General features: G+C 41.8%; 1 protein-coding gene across 1 annotated transcript in view; it reads left to right on the top strand.

Annotated features, from left to right (window-relative positions):
* Nucleotides 1–14690, top strand: part of LOC134528107 (venom serine protease-like) — an 80245-nt gene extending 65555 nt beyond the window's left edge. The window contains exons 7-8 of the mRNA XM_063361382.1: nucleotides 11079–11235; nucleotides 13293–14690. Coding sequence (XP_063217452.1) covers nucleotides 11079–11235; nucleotides 13293–13324 — 189 coding nt within the window. The 3' untranslated portion in view covers nucleotides 13325–14690. The remainder of the gene's footprint in view (nucleotides 1–11078; nucleotides 11236–13292) is intronic.
* Nucleotides 14691–15635: the final 945 nt, after the last annotated feature.

Genomic DNA, 15635 nt, shown 5'->3' with positions numbered 1-15635 from the left:
GCGGGTATGGTTACTGAATTGACTGGTTTGAAATTAACACAAAAACGCATGGAGCCATCTTTCTTGTTCGCCATGACAATCTGGCAGTTGTATGGCGACTCACTGGGCTCGATGACTCCATCGCGTAGCATTTCTGTGATCTGGGTCTGGATGACGTGCCTCTCAGTGGGTCCGAACAAGTACGGCTTTACGAACTGGGGTTGGTGAGGTCGGGTGGGGATGGTGTGTTCCGTGATTGTAGTATGGCGGAGCATGTCCGTGGCCGCAAACACCTGTGGCTGCTGGGACAGGACACTGTTTATGAGCTCTACATGGGCAGCGGGCACACTATTTCTCAGGTCCGCGAGCGTGATGGGTGTCCCCTGCTCGGCAGGTGGCCGATAGCCCAGGCTGTAAACTGTGCGTCGCTCGTGATGGCCAACATGTAGCCTCCCCTCCCTGACCTCCACAGTAACATCCTCCTGCGCTAGCCAAGGCAGTCCTAGGATTAGTGTCTCCTGTAGCCCCTCTACTACTAGTGCTGTTGTGTGGCTGACATGGTGCCTGATGGAGAGGGTGATGTTCGTGCGCGAGACAATACAAGCTGTCGCCCCCTTCGTCGCTAAATGTACCTCCTCCACACCTGAGTCAATGTCCCGTATGCTCGAGCACTGAGCCGACACATACGTGTGGCTGGCGGCCGTGTCGACAATGGCATGCACTGGCTGTCCATCCACCCTGACGGGAATCCTGAGTAAATGACCCGCCCCAGGTCCCAACTGCCCTAATAGGAACGACTCACTGCACTGCTCCCAGGGCGCTGCCGCTGCCGTCAGGCGGTCCGCAGGTGCTGCCGATGTCGCCGGGGACACCTGGTGTCCGGTGCGGCTCGCCGACGACCCGATGCGGGCCGCTGACGAGTCGGGTGAGCCGCGCCCGTCCGTCCTGACGGGGCGTGCCGGTGTGTCAGCGGACACCGCAGGTGCTGCCGGTGTCGCCGGGGCCACCTGGTGTCTGGTGCGGCTCGCCGGCGACCCGATGCGGGCTGCTGACGAGTCGGGTGAGCGGCGCCCGCCCGTCCTGACGGGGCGTGCCGGTGTGTCAGCGGACACCGCAGGTGCTGCCGGTGTCGCCGGGGCCACCTGGTGTCCGGTGCAGCTCGCCGACGACCCGGTGCGGGCCGCTGACGAGTCGGGTGAGCGGCGCCCATCCGTCCTGACGGGGCGTGCCGGGGTGACAGTGGAGGCTGGGCTAGGGTTCCAGGGACAGTGGCCAGCCATGGCACTACCCCCTAGCGGGCATTTCCCGACGTGGGACCGCCTGCCCTGCGGGCTTGCCAGACAGCTGCCCGCGTGGGACAGACGTCGTGCCAGTGGTACCGCTCCTCGCGGCAGTACTTACAGCGCGGAGCCCCTGGTTTGGTGCCCCGGTGGTTTCCCTGGTTGCGGCACGTCGGGACGGCTGCTCCCCCTGTTGCCTCGGCACCGGCGCCACATACGGTACCAGAGTCCTGTAGTCCTCGGGGGCCGCTAACGTCGGTGGCGACGCTCCTGGCCGTCGGGTAGACGGCTCGCGGCCACTGCGGACGATTTGCACGTCGCGCTCCACCTCGTTCGCCAACCGCACGAACGTCTCCAGTCCTCTGTCGGTGGCGGCCCTAAGGAATGGCCGCAGTTCGGGCAGCATCAGCTAGACGACTACCCCTAGCATGCTGCTATCGTCCTCTCCTTCCGCCAGCCGTCGGTGGAGCCGCGCCTTAGACCTGATGAAGGCCTCCGCGCTCACCCCGCCTCCTGAGGCCGGCAGAACAGTGATTGTTGACACCGGGCCCGGGCACGGGCATCGTTGAAACATTCCTCTAGTCCGTTAGCGAAGTCGCCCCACTCCATGCCAATTCTCCGGCTGTGGCCCACCAGTCAAGGGCACACCCCCTCAGCTGATCGCACACCTTCTCCGTCAACTCATCTGTAGGATCCGAGTATCGTGCCAGCCTGTCCCGGCATGTCCGTAGGAACTTTGTGGGGTCCTCGTGCTCCTGCCCTCCGAACTCCGGCTGTTTGAGAGTGCCGCCGGGGCGCGGTGCGATAGGGGCCGCCGGGGCGCGGTGCGATAGGGGCCGCCGGCATCGCCAACGGTCTGTCCAGCGCGAGATCGCACGCGCGGCACATGAACAGCCCATTCCTGAAGTTGAGGAACTCCCGGGCCTCGGTGCACGAGCGGTGCCTCACGGTGCCGCACTGATGGCAGAACGCCACCTCATCGGGCCGCCGATGACACCTCCTCGCGCCGCACTTAAATGTAGACGTCGGCCCTGGTTTCCCGTCATAAAAATCTGTTTTAAGCTTTTCTTTTCCATGTCGCAGGTACAGGTGGCGAAAATCCCCACCGCGGCATGATTTATCGGCAAGCCTGGCAGAAGGCATGCGTGGCATACCCCTTCCATGTCTATGCTCACGGCTCCGTCACGGCTCATGTTCATGCGCGTAGCAGCTGCGCAACTGCACCACCCGATCCCTGTGTGAGGCGCACGGACTTCCGCTCCCACAGCTGTTATCGCGCCTGGCGCATTACTTGATGCGCGCCTTTATCGCGCCTGGCCAGGTGCCCGCTCCTTTGGCCGTCTGCGCATCGCGTCCGTTTCCGCGCGATTCCTTTGTTCCTACACGAGCCCTTACTGGTACACTAATTTGAAGCACAACAAATTTGAAAAATTTGAAAGTTAATTTTTAAGAAAATGAAAGCCACACTAGTCGGGCGCCATTTTTATGCCGTCCCCGCTACCTCTGACTATTTAGACGTGATTTTTGCTTGAGTTCGTGATCTCAGGGAAGGTTCGGCCTTGTGGCTAGAGGTAGGGGTTAACGCAGTAGGGCCCCCCGAGCTGTTATGGCCACTCGGGACGCCTGAAGAATAACACAAAGTTTCTGGAAGATATTTGGTGAATTTAATACAGCACAGCCCAATACATGGTGCTGCCCGTTCTGGCCGTAACGGTTTGCCCGACGCAACTAGTCACACGCGCAGCTCACTTCCTCAGTGGCGGCTCACGATTTTAATGCGCGTGAGGGGCGGACTTGTACACGTGATGCGATAGTTACAAAAATACACTCTGACATGACGAACGATATCTTGACGAACAATACACTTCACTATTACCTAACACTTAATAAGCTGGGCTAGTGGCACGTAGGCCCGTGTCTCCGGTGACTCTACGTGATACCTAGATGTGTCCCAGGGACTGATTCGTTAATACATTTGGTGGCACAATGCCGTACAACGGTGATACATAAACCCTAACGACAGTGGCGTAGCGTGCCATCTCGGCGCCTGGGGCGGGAGACCCATTTTGCCGCCCCCATTCTATAGGTGCTTACTTAAAATTAAATTTCACATGCAATGAGGTACCTTTTATTGAAGTTAAAATAGGATGAGCGGTTTTACAAGCGGATTCTACGGGCCTTATGAGCAGCGAAGTCAGAAATAACTTTGTCAAAATCAATATTAGCAGCCAATTCTTGTTCAATCGACAATATAGCCAAGTTTGATAGTCTAGCGGAGCTCATAGTAGATCTGAGGTAATTTTTTATTAGCTTCAACTTCGAAAAACTTCTCTCACAACTTGCAACACTAATCGCTAAAGTCAAATATATACGAATCAAGATGACTATATTTGGAACCGAAATTCCGAGATTCAGTTTTTGAATGAACTGGAGGAGCTCCAGTGGTCCATTACCACTTATATGTTCCTCTGATTCAGAACAGGCAACAACAACAAACTGCTAAAGACGCTTCCGCTCCATCTGAAACTCGTCCTTGTCGATGTCTTCTAATACATGGGAAAGATCACACTCGAACTTGCTGTCCAAAAGTTTCGCTGGCATCAAAAATCCGAACTTGTCCGATATTTCTTGAATTTGCTGGAATCGAGTCGTCATTTATTGAATGATCTTGTCGAATGATGCGGTAATCTCTCGACGGATTTCCTGTTCGTGAGACAAAGCTGCATCTTCAGAAGATTCATCGCCATGCATGCGTTTTTTCCTGCGAATTCTTCTCGTTTTCAGTTCGATTCCGAGTTTTTCGCAGAGTCTTAGCAAAGTCAATTGCTTCTTGCACGAAACGGTCTCTACTTTCCACTAAGAGGGTTTTCAAAGCACAAAGTTTCTGAGCACACTTATCCACACTTAGTCCTCGTTGCTGCAGGTAAATCTGTGCGTCATCTACTTCAGGTAGCACTGCAGCCCAAAAGCCAAGAAAAGTTAGGAAGTTAAATGACTGCATGGCTGTCAGGAGAAGACTGGCTCCCGATCTTGTTTCGGAAGTTTGAGATGAATCTGTTAATTGTTCCAGTACCTCAAGAACTACCTCAAACTTATTTTTAAGCATCTTGACAGCTACATGTCTAGCGCTCCAGTGCGTTTCAGTGACTCGTTTTAATGCTTGACCTGTGACGGCAACCAAAGCGTTCCATCGAACAGTTGATGCGGAAAAGAAGGCAAACAGCTTCTCCAGAGTTCCAAAAAATGTCACGGAATCCACTGATTCAGAATCAGCGTGTACCCCAGCCAAGTTTAGTGAGTGGTTTGTGCATGCAACGAATATAGCTTTCGGATTCGGTGCTTTAATCCGGGCTTGAACTCCATTGTGGATCCCTGACATGTGGCAGCATTGTCATAAGCCTGTCCTCTCAGATTCTGTATGTTCAGTCCATCTAATGTTATCTTCGCGATTATATCGTTGCTGAGATCTTCTGCATTTTTTCCTTTTGGTTCGAAGAAGTCAATGAAAGATTCTACCACGGCGACTTTTTCTCCTTCGATATGTACGTATCGCAGAACTTGGCTCATTTGGTCATTGTGGGAGATGACTGGTGTGCTGTCGAAGATTACGCAATAATATTTAGCTTCTTGAATACGACGGATGATGGTGGATCGAACTTGCTGTCCCAGTAAGTTTATAAATTCATTCTGGGTTTCTGGAGATAGATACGAAACTGAGACTCTTGCTCCCAGCTTTATCTTTGTCAGGTGTTCCATTAGAAGAGGGTCGTATTTAGCTAGGAGGTGCACTAACTCCAGAAAGTTCCCGCGATTGCCACTATCATCTCCTCGAATGTCTTCTCGATGTCCTCTGAAGGCCAGATTCTGTTTGGCTAAGAACTGGATAATATTCAGCAACCTGTACAGTACATCCCTCCACTTCTTCTCCTCACTTTCGAAAACTTCTTGTTGTTTCTGATCGATGGTTGCTTTACAGTTCAGGCGAACTTCCAACTCCTTCCATTTCAAGAAGCTCTGTTCATGGCCCAGGCTATTTTCATGGTCTCCTATTCTTGGATTTAGCTTCCACCATTTGTTGAATCCTTCTTCAGATGCGAAGTTAGAGCCGGTATTGCCAAACAGCTTGCAAGAAAAACAATACAAGGATTGCTTCAAAGGCGAGTACACCTTCCATGTTCGGAGAACCTTTTCGCCGTTAGATAATGGTTTGTAGAACCACTCTTTGGTTAGTTTTCGGGGACCGCCTTTCGTTGAAGTCCCTGAGCGAACAACATCGGCAAATTTGGAATCGATGTGCTGTACTGAGTCAGATCCGCGACATACTAGTAGCGTTCTTACTTCGTCGGTCATAGGAGAAGGCCAGCAACCTACATCGTCGAGATTCACATCTTTGATTTCGGCAGGAGCAGAAGGCACGATTTCAATTATGTCTTCTTTGGCAACATTCACTTTTTCTGCAGGCTTATGACTAGATGCTTGAGGTACTTTTAATGAGTCGACTTCGTCTTGACCCTGCTCTGTGGTGGGACCAGAACTACTTCCAACTGCGACGGCAGGTACGTCTTCTTCTTGTACCTGTAAAATAAGTTATGTATTCTCATGAATATTGGCCGGAGGACACGTTCGAATTTCAAATAAGTATTTTATCTATCACAAAACAAAAGTGGTTTTGGTGACGGCGCGGTTTGCCGGGCTTATAGGAAAATTTACAAACAAAATTGATTTTGTATGGCAGCTACCTTTTTTAGAGTTTCCCGGTAAAAACTGACTGAGTAAGCCATGTTATAGATGTTATTAAAAGATAAAATGACGAGAAATTTGAGAAAAATCGTTGGCGCCATTTTTGAGCTAAATGAAAAATTATGTTTTCTTTGTATGACAGGTACCATAAATAATCAAGATATCCAAAAACAAAACAAAAAAAAATATTCCTAGACTACTACTAGATTTACAAAACATCCCCTATTGAAGTTTTAAATTCAAGTAGCAGGACAAAATTCAGTCGTAAACTTAAAAAGATGTACCTTAACTCAATGTAATTTATGTTAATATACTCCATACTTTTTAAACAATAATCAATGTTCAAACAGCTATTAGAGCAATTTTAAGTGTATTATAAAATAAGATTTAATGTACGAGTGTGACTCCGTACTCGCAGACAAACCTAGGTGAATAGGTTTTGCGAGACTAATGTAAGAAATATTGTAACTTTTGTAAACAATAAATAATAATAATAATAATAATAATAATAATATAGGAGTTTTACTGTGTCCCGGTTTGCGGAAGTTGTTTGGTTTGCCCTGGGTTAAGGTCAAACTTTACAGTACAATGCGTAGTACTAAATTAAATGAGTGCGAAAGAGAGCCATCGACACGGGCCGACGCGTGAAACAAAAGATTTTGTATGAGTAATTAACATAATAAGGAGTGCCGCTCAACTCGGCTCGCGCGCGCCGGGCGGCGCGGCGTGATGCGATGTTGCCGTTCGTATGTAAACAAACAAACGTTATAAAGAGCTCTGTCAGTGATTTCGCAGTTTTTCTTTTAAATAAATATTAAAAAAATAGTTGGTGCGCAAAATTTTAGATAAAAATGGAACATTATAGTGTGTCTGACACATGTAATGGATGAATCATAGATCAGATCTCAACCCGCTTCACCGGCGACCCGCCCCCGCGGGTTGCCGCCCGGGGCGGGCCGCCCCCTCCGCCCCACCCACGCTACGCCACTGCCTAACGAGACAGATAACACTTTGACGAGCAACTATTTCACTACTACATAACACTTAATAAACTGGGCTAGTAGCGCATAGGCCTGTGTCTCCGACGACTCTGCGTGATATCTAGATGTGTCCCAGGGACTGATTCGTTATTACGTTCGATGGCACGTGTCGCCTGCTGGCTGCCCCGTGCAGGCCAAAACTAAGTAGCCTGTAGGCTAAGTTGGGGCGTGAAGCGCCGACGTAAATTCTCGTAAACTTCCCACAGTACTTACGTATGACGTAGAACACTCATCTTGGAGCACTGATTTAATTAAGTTAAATACCTCATGGTAGATTGAGGCCGACCGCGGAACTGTACGTAAAAGTTTGAAAAGATATTACACTATTGAAAACTACATGTCGGTGAAAGCAAAGGTTGATGGTTCCGCATTGCGCGCAGGCTGCCGGCCTGTTCGAGCTCTCGTAGGACACTCACGGTGTCGCCGTGCGTGACCCCCCTCCCCCGCCAGCCCTCCCGCGGAAACGTGTGAATTTCGCGGGAAACTGAACCGGCCAGGTTCGGGACAAATCGCACAGTGAAACATGATTTTGCAAGGACTGAAATATTAATTGCTGAAAAATAATGTTTAATAAAGACCTGTGGAAAAATATAATTAAAATAATTTGTTGTAGTGCGGCGGAGGGATATGCCACACCCGGCCGGATCCTTCCGCCGACGCAGCACTCGTTGCATGGCGTTCGCCTCGTCGCATGAACTACACTTTGCTGCGCGCACGGGCGCGTTCGTTGTTCACGCTTTTGCGAGACGTTGATGAGGCATAGCGGTCTATGCGACACAGAAAAGCATTGGCGGTCGGCGTCAACCCTTTCGTTTGTAAACTTTGGTTCGCACCATCCGCCACAGATGGCAGCACCATGGTTACACATTTCCGTTCAATGCAACTATATACCGAGCGCTAAAACGTTACACACAAACATAAAAAAAAGGGTGTATAAATAAGTGGCTGATAGGAAAGTGTGTTTGAACTGAAAAATATACGGGGATGTTGTCAGGACTTGAAATTTAAATACTAAGTTGGGGAAAAAATTAATAAATTAGATTCGAGAGCACGGGTTTGAATCCCAGTTGGTGTAGCTTCATTTGCACTGCCTGTGATGTTAATGTGAACCTTCGTCCTTTCTCGGGGATCTGCGCTGCTCACGTACCCTTCTGCACGTCAGCATTGGTCGGGTTATAAAGGACGACTGCCGTTACTGACTAGTGCCTGGGGCAAGATAATTCTGCCGGACCCTTCCAATTACTTAACATATAAATTTTTCAATTTACAATACAAATTTTCAAACCCCACAGTAAAAAAAAAAATCTTAAAGACAGAACTTTACAGTGGCCATAACTGTAAATGTTACCTGTGCATTTGAATAACTTGTAAGTTTTACAATTAATTATTCTATCAATGGACTTATAATCCCGTCCTACTCTCAGATTAAACTTGTACCCGGGTCCTTAGACTCTTCACTTCCCCTTTTTTTTTCTCAAAATGCCATGGGCATGACCAATCAAAATTATTGACAAATAAATCTGATGTTTTTCAAGGCAGGTCAATAATCGGCTAATAGATATAAAAGTGAAAGCAGTTTTACTACCCTGACTGCAAATTTAGCTATAACAAATTATTCACACACATTTATTCATGCAAATTCTAATAATTATAAATATTAAAACTCAAAACTACTATGGGCGCGGTTACACGGGACCCTGAACTACTTCAGGTGAACATGTTTAAGTAAACACGTTTACAAACGCGCAAGTGTACGGTTACACGGTAGTTGCTGAAAAATGTGTTCAGCTCTAAAACCTATTGTCTACTGTCAACGAATGACTGTTGTTGATCTCTATTTTGTATCCAGAAAACGCGGGATTTTCTCACTTGTTTATACAGTATTATCAGCAGAAATTTAATGTGTTTTCATATTACGTACTCAATATTTTTTTTACAAATCAGGAATTCAAACAACATGCACAGTAAATTTTTTTAAACTTATTTTTTATTATTTTTGAGCGAGAGTACCTATCTCAGTTTTAAGATAATTAATGTCAGGATCAATTTAAAAAAAGTAATATAATTACCTGTTTTTTTTTGTTGCATTCGGTAAAATATTACTCTACTTGTGCCAGGATACTTTCCATCTTGGATTTCTGCAAAGGACTGTTTATATTCTAAACAGCCAATCAGAGGCTAATGTAGAAGATATGTCGATCTGAACTACTTTGCCAACCTTTTTAAGTTAAATGGGAAATGGCCTCGAACGAAACATGTTCAGACTGTGTGTAACCGCACTCAACAGCTGAACATGTTCACCTGAAGTAGTTCAGACTCCCGTGTAACCGCGCCCTTAGTCTCAAGAATTGAATAATCCCAGTACTGTTTACATTACTCAAGACGTATGGTTCCTGCAGCCCTAGTTCGCTTTGCAGACTGCCTATCTGTCAGCCAACATAAATATTGTTTTATACCAGCGCCCAGGGTCGCAACACAATGCCTTCACGAATGTTTCCTGACTAGAGATGTTCCACATCGCCTAAGCACCAGTGTAACTGTATACACTTGTGTGTTTATTATTATCTATTATTTTTAATATTTTGGTTAGTTAATTTGGCAAACATACTTTACTTTTTAAGGACTGTGTACATTATTCAAGAATGCACTGTCAAAATTATTACTGTTTCATAGCCTTAGTCTGGAAATAGTATATGTCTAAAGATGAAACAACAGTGCTTGATGCTGAAAGGTTTCATTATTACATTGAATATTAACAATTGGTTGTCTTTAAAGTCGGTTTACGGACGATAGTTTAACGTGACGTCATAACAAAACATTGATGAAATGATCGATCCATAAGAAAATGAAATATCATATTCGGCCTGAGACTGAGCCGTAATAGGTTTTTGCAACCAAACCATTTAGGCATTAAAAATATTATATTCTTTGAGGAAGAATTTTTTTTTTTCATTTTTCTATCTTTTGTATGATAAAATCTTCCTCTGCGTACTTTTGTGAATAAAAATGAATCAATTTTATTGAATTATCACTATTTTGTAAGGATACAAAGAAGGAGTGAAATGAAATCTACAATTTAATTAATAAATTTACTTTTATTGTATTCATTAATTCAAATATATTTATTACTTTTGAAGTGTTGTGCGCGCCGTATTTATTTTTACAAGTACAAAAAAAAATTTCAGCCGCCGGGATTTGAACCATCAACCTATCAATTGATAGCGTTGCTAACCGCACAGCCACGAGGCCATATTTGAAACAATTGTTTCAGATGTTATAAATTAATAACATTCCACGCACAATATTTGTTTGAATTTCTTTTAACTTGCATATTCTCTGTTGGACTCGAAATATTTACACGCTCGTGGGCTCATAACTATAATACGGGGTGCGATTTAGTTGATCAAATAATAACTCATGACAAATAATTACCAATGTCAAACTAAAGCGTGAAAAGTATCATACCAGCAATAAATATTTAGTTACACAGTTTAAACAATACTCATACAATACTCATACAACACTGTTTAAATATACTGATTTACACTAGTAATTAAAATAATACGTACTTGTAAGAACGCCAATTCCTTGCGAATATACTCCCGTTGCGTGGTGCACGACAATAACCTCGAGTACGCCGCCACGTGCCGGCCGAGTTCTCTGTACCGTCCGCAACATACCAGAGAGATGCCACGCATGCGTAAACAGGACACATCCGTAGTGGGACATCCGTAGTGGGACAATTTTTCGTGCGTGCAGCCAGCATTCGATTTATTAGACGTCACGTCAAAAAAGTATTTTATGAAGTGCATACTCTGATTTGTCCATTGTATTTGTGATTAAGGCCAGGCTGAGGCAAAAAAAAACTCGAGTTACATAGCAATGCTATAAACTTAACTGCATGTAAATTTTAAGCAACTTCCTCAATTAAATAGTAATTCTCACATTTGCTGAAGTGTGATGTTAGATTTACAAATGATTTTGTAACTAATTTCTCTAGAGTTTTTTGTAAACTAAGTGTGTTATTTTTTCTTTCCAGTCGGATTCAGGAGGTCCTTTGCTGTGGCAGAACCCACGTAATGGTAGATTGTTTCTAGCTGGGATCATCAGCGTTGGAATTTCATGTGCAGCTGAAAAGCCTGCTATTAACACCAGGGTCACATCTTTCCTATCGTGGCTCGCTGAAGCGACACCAGGTGTGTAACAAAATAATACAGTTGTTGAACATACCACTTTTATGTTAAAAGATAAAAATTAACTATTGAGGTCCTGGAGAGGGTTGGTACTAAATGTTGATAAAATAAGCTATTATGCTAACAATCATAGACTAGTATCTTTCATATGAAAGAGTGCAAATCTTTATCATGCACTTGAGAATAAATTTTTCCTAATATTATTAATTAAATAGCTCATATTCAGGTAGTTATAATTGAAAAACAGTTCGAAAAAATATGTGTTAAATAGGTTCACAAGACTCATTCTTCCTGAGGATTTTTAACTGGCAAAAGCACTCGCAGGACTCCTGTAAGAAACGTAAAGTAACCGAGGTATCTAGACCATGTCTACTTTAGAAACCGAATATATGGTTCGTACCTTTGAACAACAATAAAGATTAAGGATTTTTAAGGAACTCTAAGAATATTAACAACTTCAAATGTACATAAATTTATATTTATTTTTATTACTATATAGTTCATATTAAATATAATTTATTACCCAAAAATCAAACCGTAAAGAATCCTCTGCTTTACTATTGGTAAAAGAAATGCAAGCATTGAGAATATTTTAAATGCTTTACATATAGCATTGTGAAACACTCTCAATTGATTGTGGGAAACATTTCTTGCTGTCAGAATCCAAAACAATAATTTGTGTGTACGCATGTTTTTTATGCAACTATAATAAAACTTTTTAATTAAAGTTTTACAGACCTAACTGCTCCTTAAACTAACTCAAAATATATGTCAGTAGATTAAAATGTTTTCATAACTCAAATTGTCTTAGTGAGGTTCTAAGTGTTATTACACAAATATCTATTTACAAATCTATTTAAAACACAATGAAAAGCTAAATATTTATTTAGCGACAGTTTGAAATTATATATACGTAAAAAAAAGATATTACAGATTTAGCCACCATATTTACAGATGTAACTACTGTATTAACAACAAAATTATAAATCAACTGTATCACTAGAAAATATGCATTTATCTTCAGGAAGAGTTGCAAGTGTTACTAAAGCATTCTTTTACATCTCATAACAAATAGATAATTTAAATTCAGAACATAATTTCAGTAGCGTTGTTAAGGTTTTCCCCCACATGCCGACTGGGTTATTTCATCTTTATGTTCAAGAGCATTTCCTATAAATTTATCATGATTGCTTGCATGTTATGTTTTGTCTCAAATTTTCTCAACAGATAATTGTTAAAATGTATTTTATAGCAGTTAAACATTGCAGAAGTGTTCATAATTATCACCATTTGCAAGACTCTTAACTCAAAAATAACATGTAGTAAATATCTGGGGCTGAAATTTTGGTCCTGTCCTAACAAGAAATGCAATTGAGATACCTGAATAATATCACAGGAAAATCCTTTGCCCTAATTAATGGTAGTAAAACAAACTCAGCGCGAGACGGAGCCATAGCTTCTAAAGACATCACCAGCAGCAGATACAGAGCAATTATTTTCCTGCTACATCTGTCGCAGCGGTTCAGATGAATAGCACGAAGTCAAACACTTTGCTCACTGAATGCGTACCAATTTTATGCATGATCACAACATTCTCAAAAACATTATTCTGCTCATTTCAAAAACCTTTGTTTGATAGTACTTGTGATCTTGGTAGTACAAGTAGCAATTAGAAGCTTGAAAATTTTTTTGGGGGAGACTTTCAAGTCGGATGTCTTACTCTAAGAGTAGGTCATTTTAAAAATTTTGTTTAAGATGTTTAGCTCAGCTCAGTAAAATAATTGCCTTCGAACTTGTAAAAAAAGAAAACATGCCTCTTTGGATAAATATTTACGCTCTAATAACTTTTAATGATAGTAATACTAACAAACAAAAGTGTGGGTTGATTTTAAAAATGGTAGTATTCAACCATATGGTTTTTGAAGTTATTTTTTGAGAGTTATTTAAATTTAACCTCAGTATTACAGGAGGCATTCAAGCAACTACTCCAAATCATGTCATATATTTTTATTCACTATCACTGCTGTTCTCTCACTAAATTTTCTCCCCCTTCATTACAGATGCTGATTACTGTGTCGCAGAACTCAACTGAAATCGACGAAGAACTAAAATAAATCTCTTTAAAATTTCTGCTGGTTTAAAAACTGCTATTACATCACACATCAATGCCAAACTGCCGTCCACCATAGTCAGCACGTACCTCGCATCACTGGAACATGCATGCCCCACTCCGACCACAACCTGTGCAACTACATCCAGGCTAATGCAGAGACAAAAGGATGTAATAGTACAGAACTGAAGCATCTTCAGAGCTGATATCCTGCTTAGCCATGGGATATCATGACCTAAACTTGAAATACAGATTCAAGCCCTACTATCATACTACAGCACAATATGATTAGAATGCACAAAGCAGTTTTTAATTACAAAAAAAAAAATGTAGTTTCTGAGTTGCTTTGCAGATTTTTTTTTTAAATTATAAATCATATTTTTTCCAAAGGAAGCCAACCACCATTAAACTCTAGGTTTTAAAGTCGATTTAAGGTAAAATAAATTACTTTGAGTAAAAATTTATGTCGCGGTTTATTTTGACGTAAATCTCTACCTTCTAAGCCCTATTTATAGAAAAATTGGTAATTGAATGGAAAGATTTTCAACCCACAGACATACTACTTCTCTATGTAGAAAACTTTATATTTATGGATGTATGATAGTGTCAGTTACTTTTTAAACACAGGAACTTTTGCTATACTTAAACATTACTACTAATTGGGCAATTTGTTCCAGCAATTTTAATAAATGTTGACAAAATTAATTTTTCAATTGCGAAGGGATGAAACTAGAAAAATTAATGACTAAAATTTATTTTAATCTAGATTTAAGATTCTTTACGGAAAAATGAATATTGTCAATACTAAATTCTATTCTAAAAAGCCAACCTGTTCAAAAGACCTTTGTGTAATAATAAAAAAAAACATTACAACACACCATGTAGCCATGTAGCATGTATATTAATAAGCCTTCTGCTCCAGATTTAACACAGTTACTAAGCAAGAAACCACAGCAGTCCATCACACAATATTTCTGATGGAACTCCAAGGTAATTATAACAATAATTTGTGTCCGGATTTGCTAGAGAATCTGCTTCTAATAAATACAAGATCAATTATTGTAAAATATAATTAATTTTCACAACCCACTTTAACTCTGCATTTTATTATAAGCTAAATGCTAAAATGATATCCATATTTAAAGGAATAAAATTTCAGTTATTTGAATAAGGTTTGAGTATAAACATGTTTTTTTTTTGTTAAAAAAAAATTAACATGCATATAAGTGTTACATTGTGAATGAATTTGTGTTTCAGAGTTATCTCTGCACAAGCTCACATTCCGATTACATTTCATTAATTACAGATTCAAATTATGTATTAAAATAATTATTTCTTAAAGTTTAAATAACAAGTAATCAATTTCAGCTGTTTCAAATTAAAGCAATGACTTTAAAATGCTAATGACCCATCCTCAAAGCCCAGCGTGTATCTTCTTCTCAGGTGATAAGTCAAAACACACTTAGAGACTAACAACACAGGGGAGAGAGTGAAAAATAACCTAGTGGCAAGACGTGTGACTACAAAACATTTTATAGATAAACTATATATATTATATTATCTTGTGTCGAACATGATTAACACTGAAGCACTGAAGGTTTATTTCCCCCACTAAATCTGTACAATTATTTAAAAAAATGCTTTTTCTAACTGAAAATAAAGTTAATTTTATTATGTTGTTGATACCATACACAGGATGTCCATAAAGGAATGTCTGTTTCAATGGTTTAGAACAGTTTAATTTAGATTACTTACAACAATTCATACCTCAAAATGAAGGTTATAAATGATCATTAAGTGCACCTTTAGTTATACAGAACACATCCAACATAAAGTCCAAATATTCCCACACTTTGGTTAACACGTCCTGAGTATCGGAAGAAATAGCCTCTTCAATTCTGTCAACTATTGAAAATTACTAGGTAGGGGTGGAATGTGAACACTGTCTTTTATAAAGCCCCAAAGGAAAAAATCACTTGGCATTATGTCAGGTGAACGTAGAGGTCAGCGAAAAAAGGCTCTCACATCTCGACCAATCCAATGTCAGGGACTTTGACGTTCAACCACTATATTGCCAAGTAAAGTTTACAGGTGCACCCTCTACTAATTGAGGAAAGAGCAATTCTTTCATTCAGCAAGCAAGAAAACAACAAAGCAATACTCGCGCATATGCTTACCTAAAATGGTTTGAGTTACTCTATAATAGTGACATTGAACCATTACACTACAACACTTGAAGTTGATACTATTAAATTTTATAACCGGGACATTCTTTTACGAACATACTATATAT

The sequence above is a fragment of the Bacillus rossius genome, chromosome 1, assembly GCF_032445375.1.
Source record: "Bacillus rossius redtenbacheri isolate Brsri chromosome 1, Brsri_v3, whole genome shotgun sequence".
Lineage (NCBI taxonomy): Eukaryota > Metazoa > Arthropoda > Insecta > Phasmatodea > Bacillidae > Bacillus > Bacillus rossius.
Note: the sequence above shows the minus strand (reverse complement) of the source record. Positions and strands in the feature narration are given on the sequence as shown.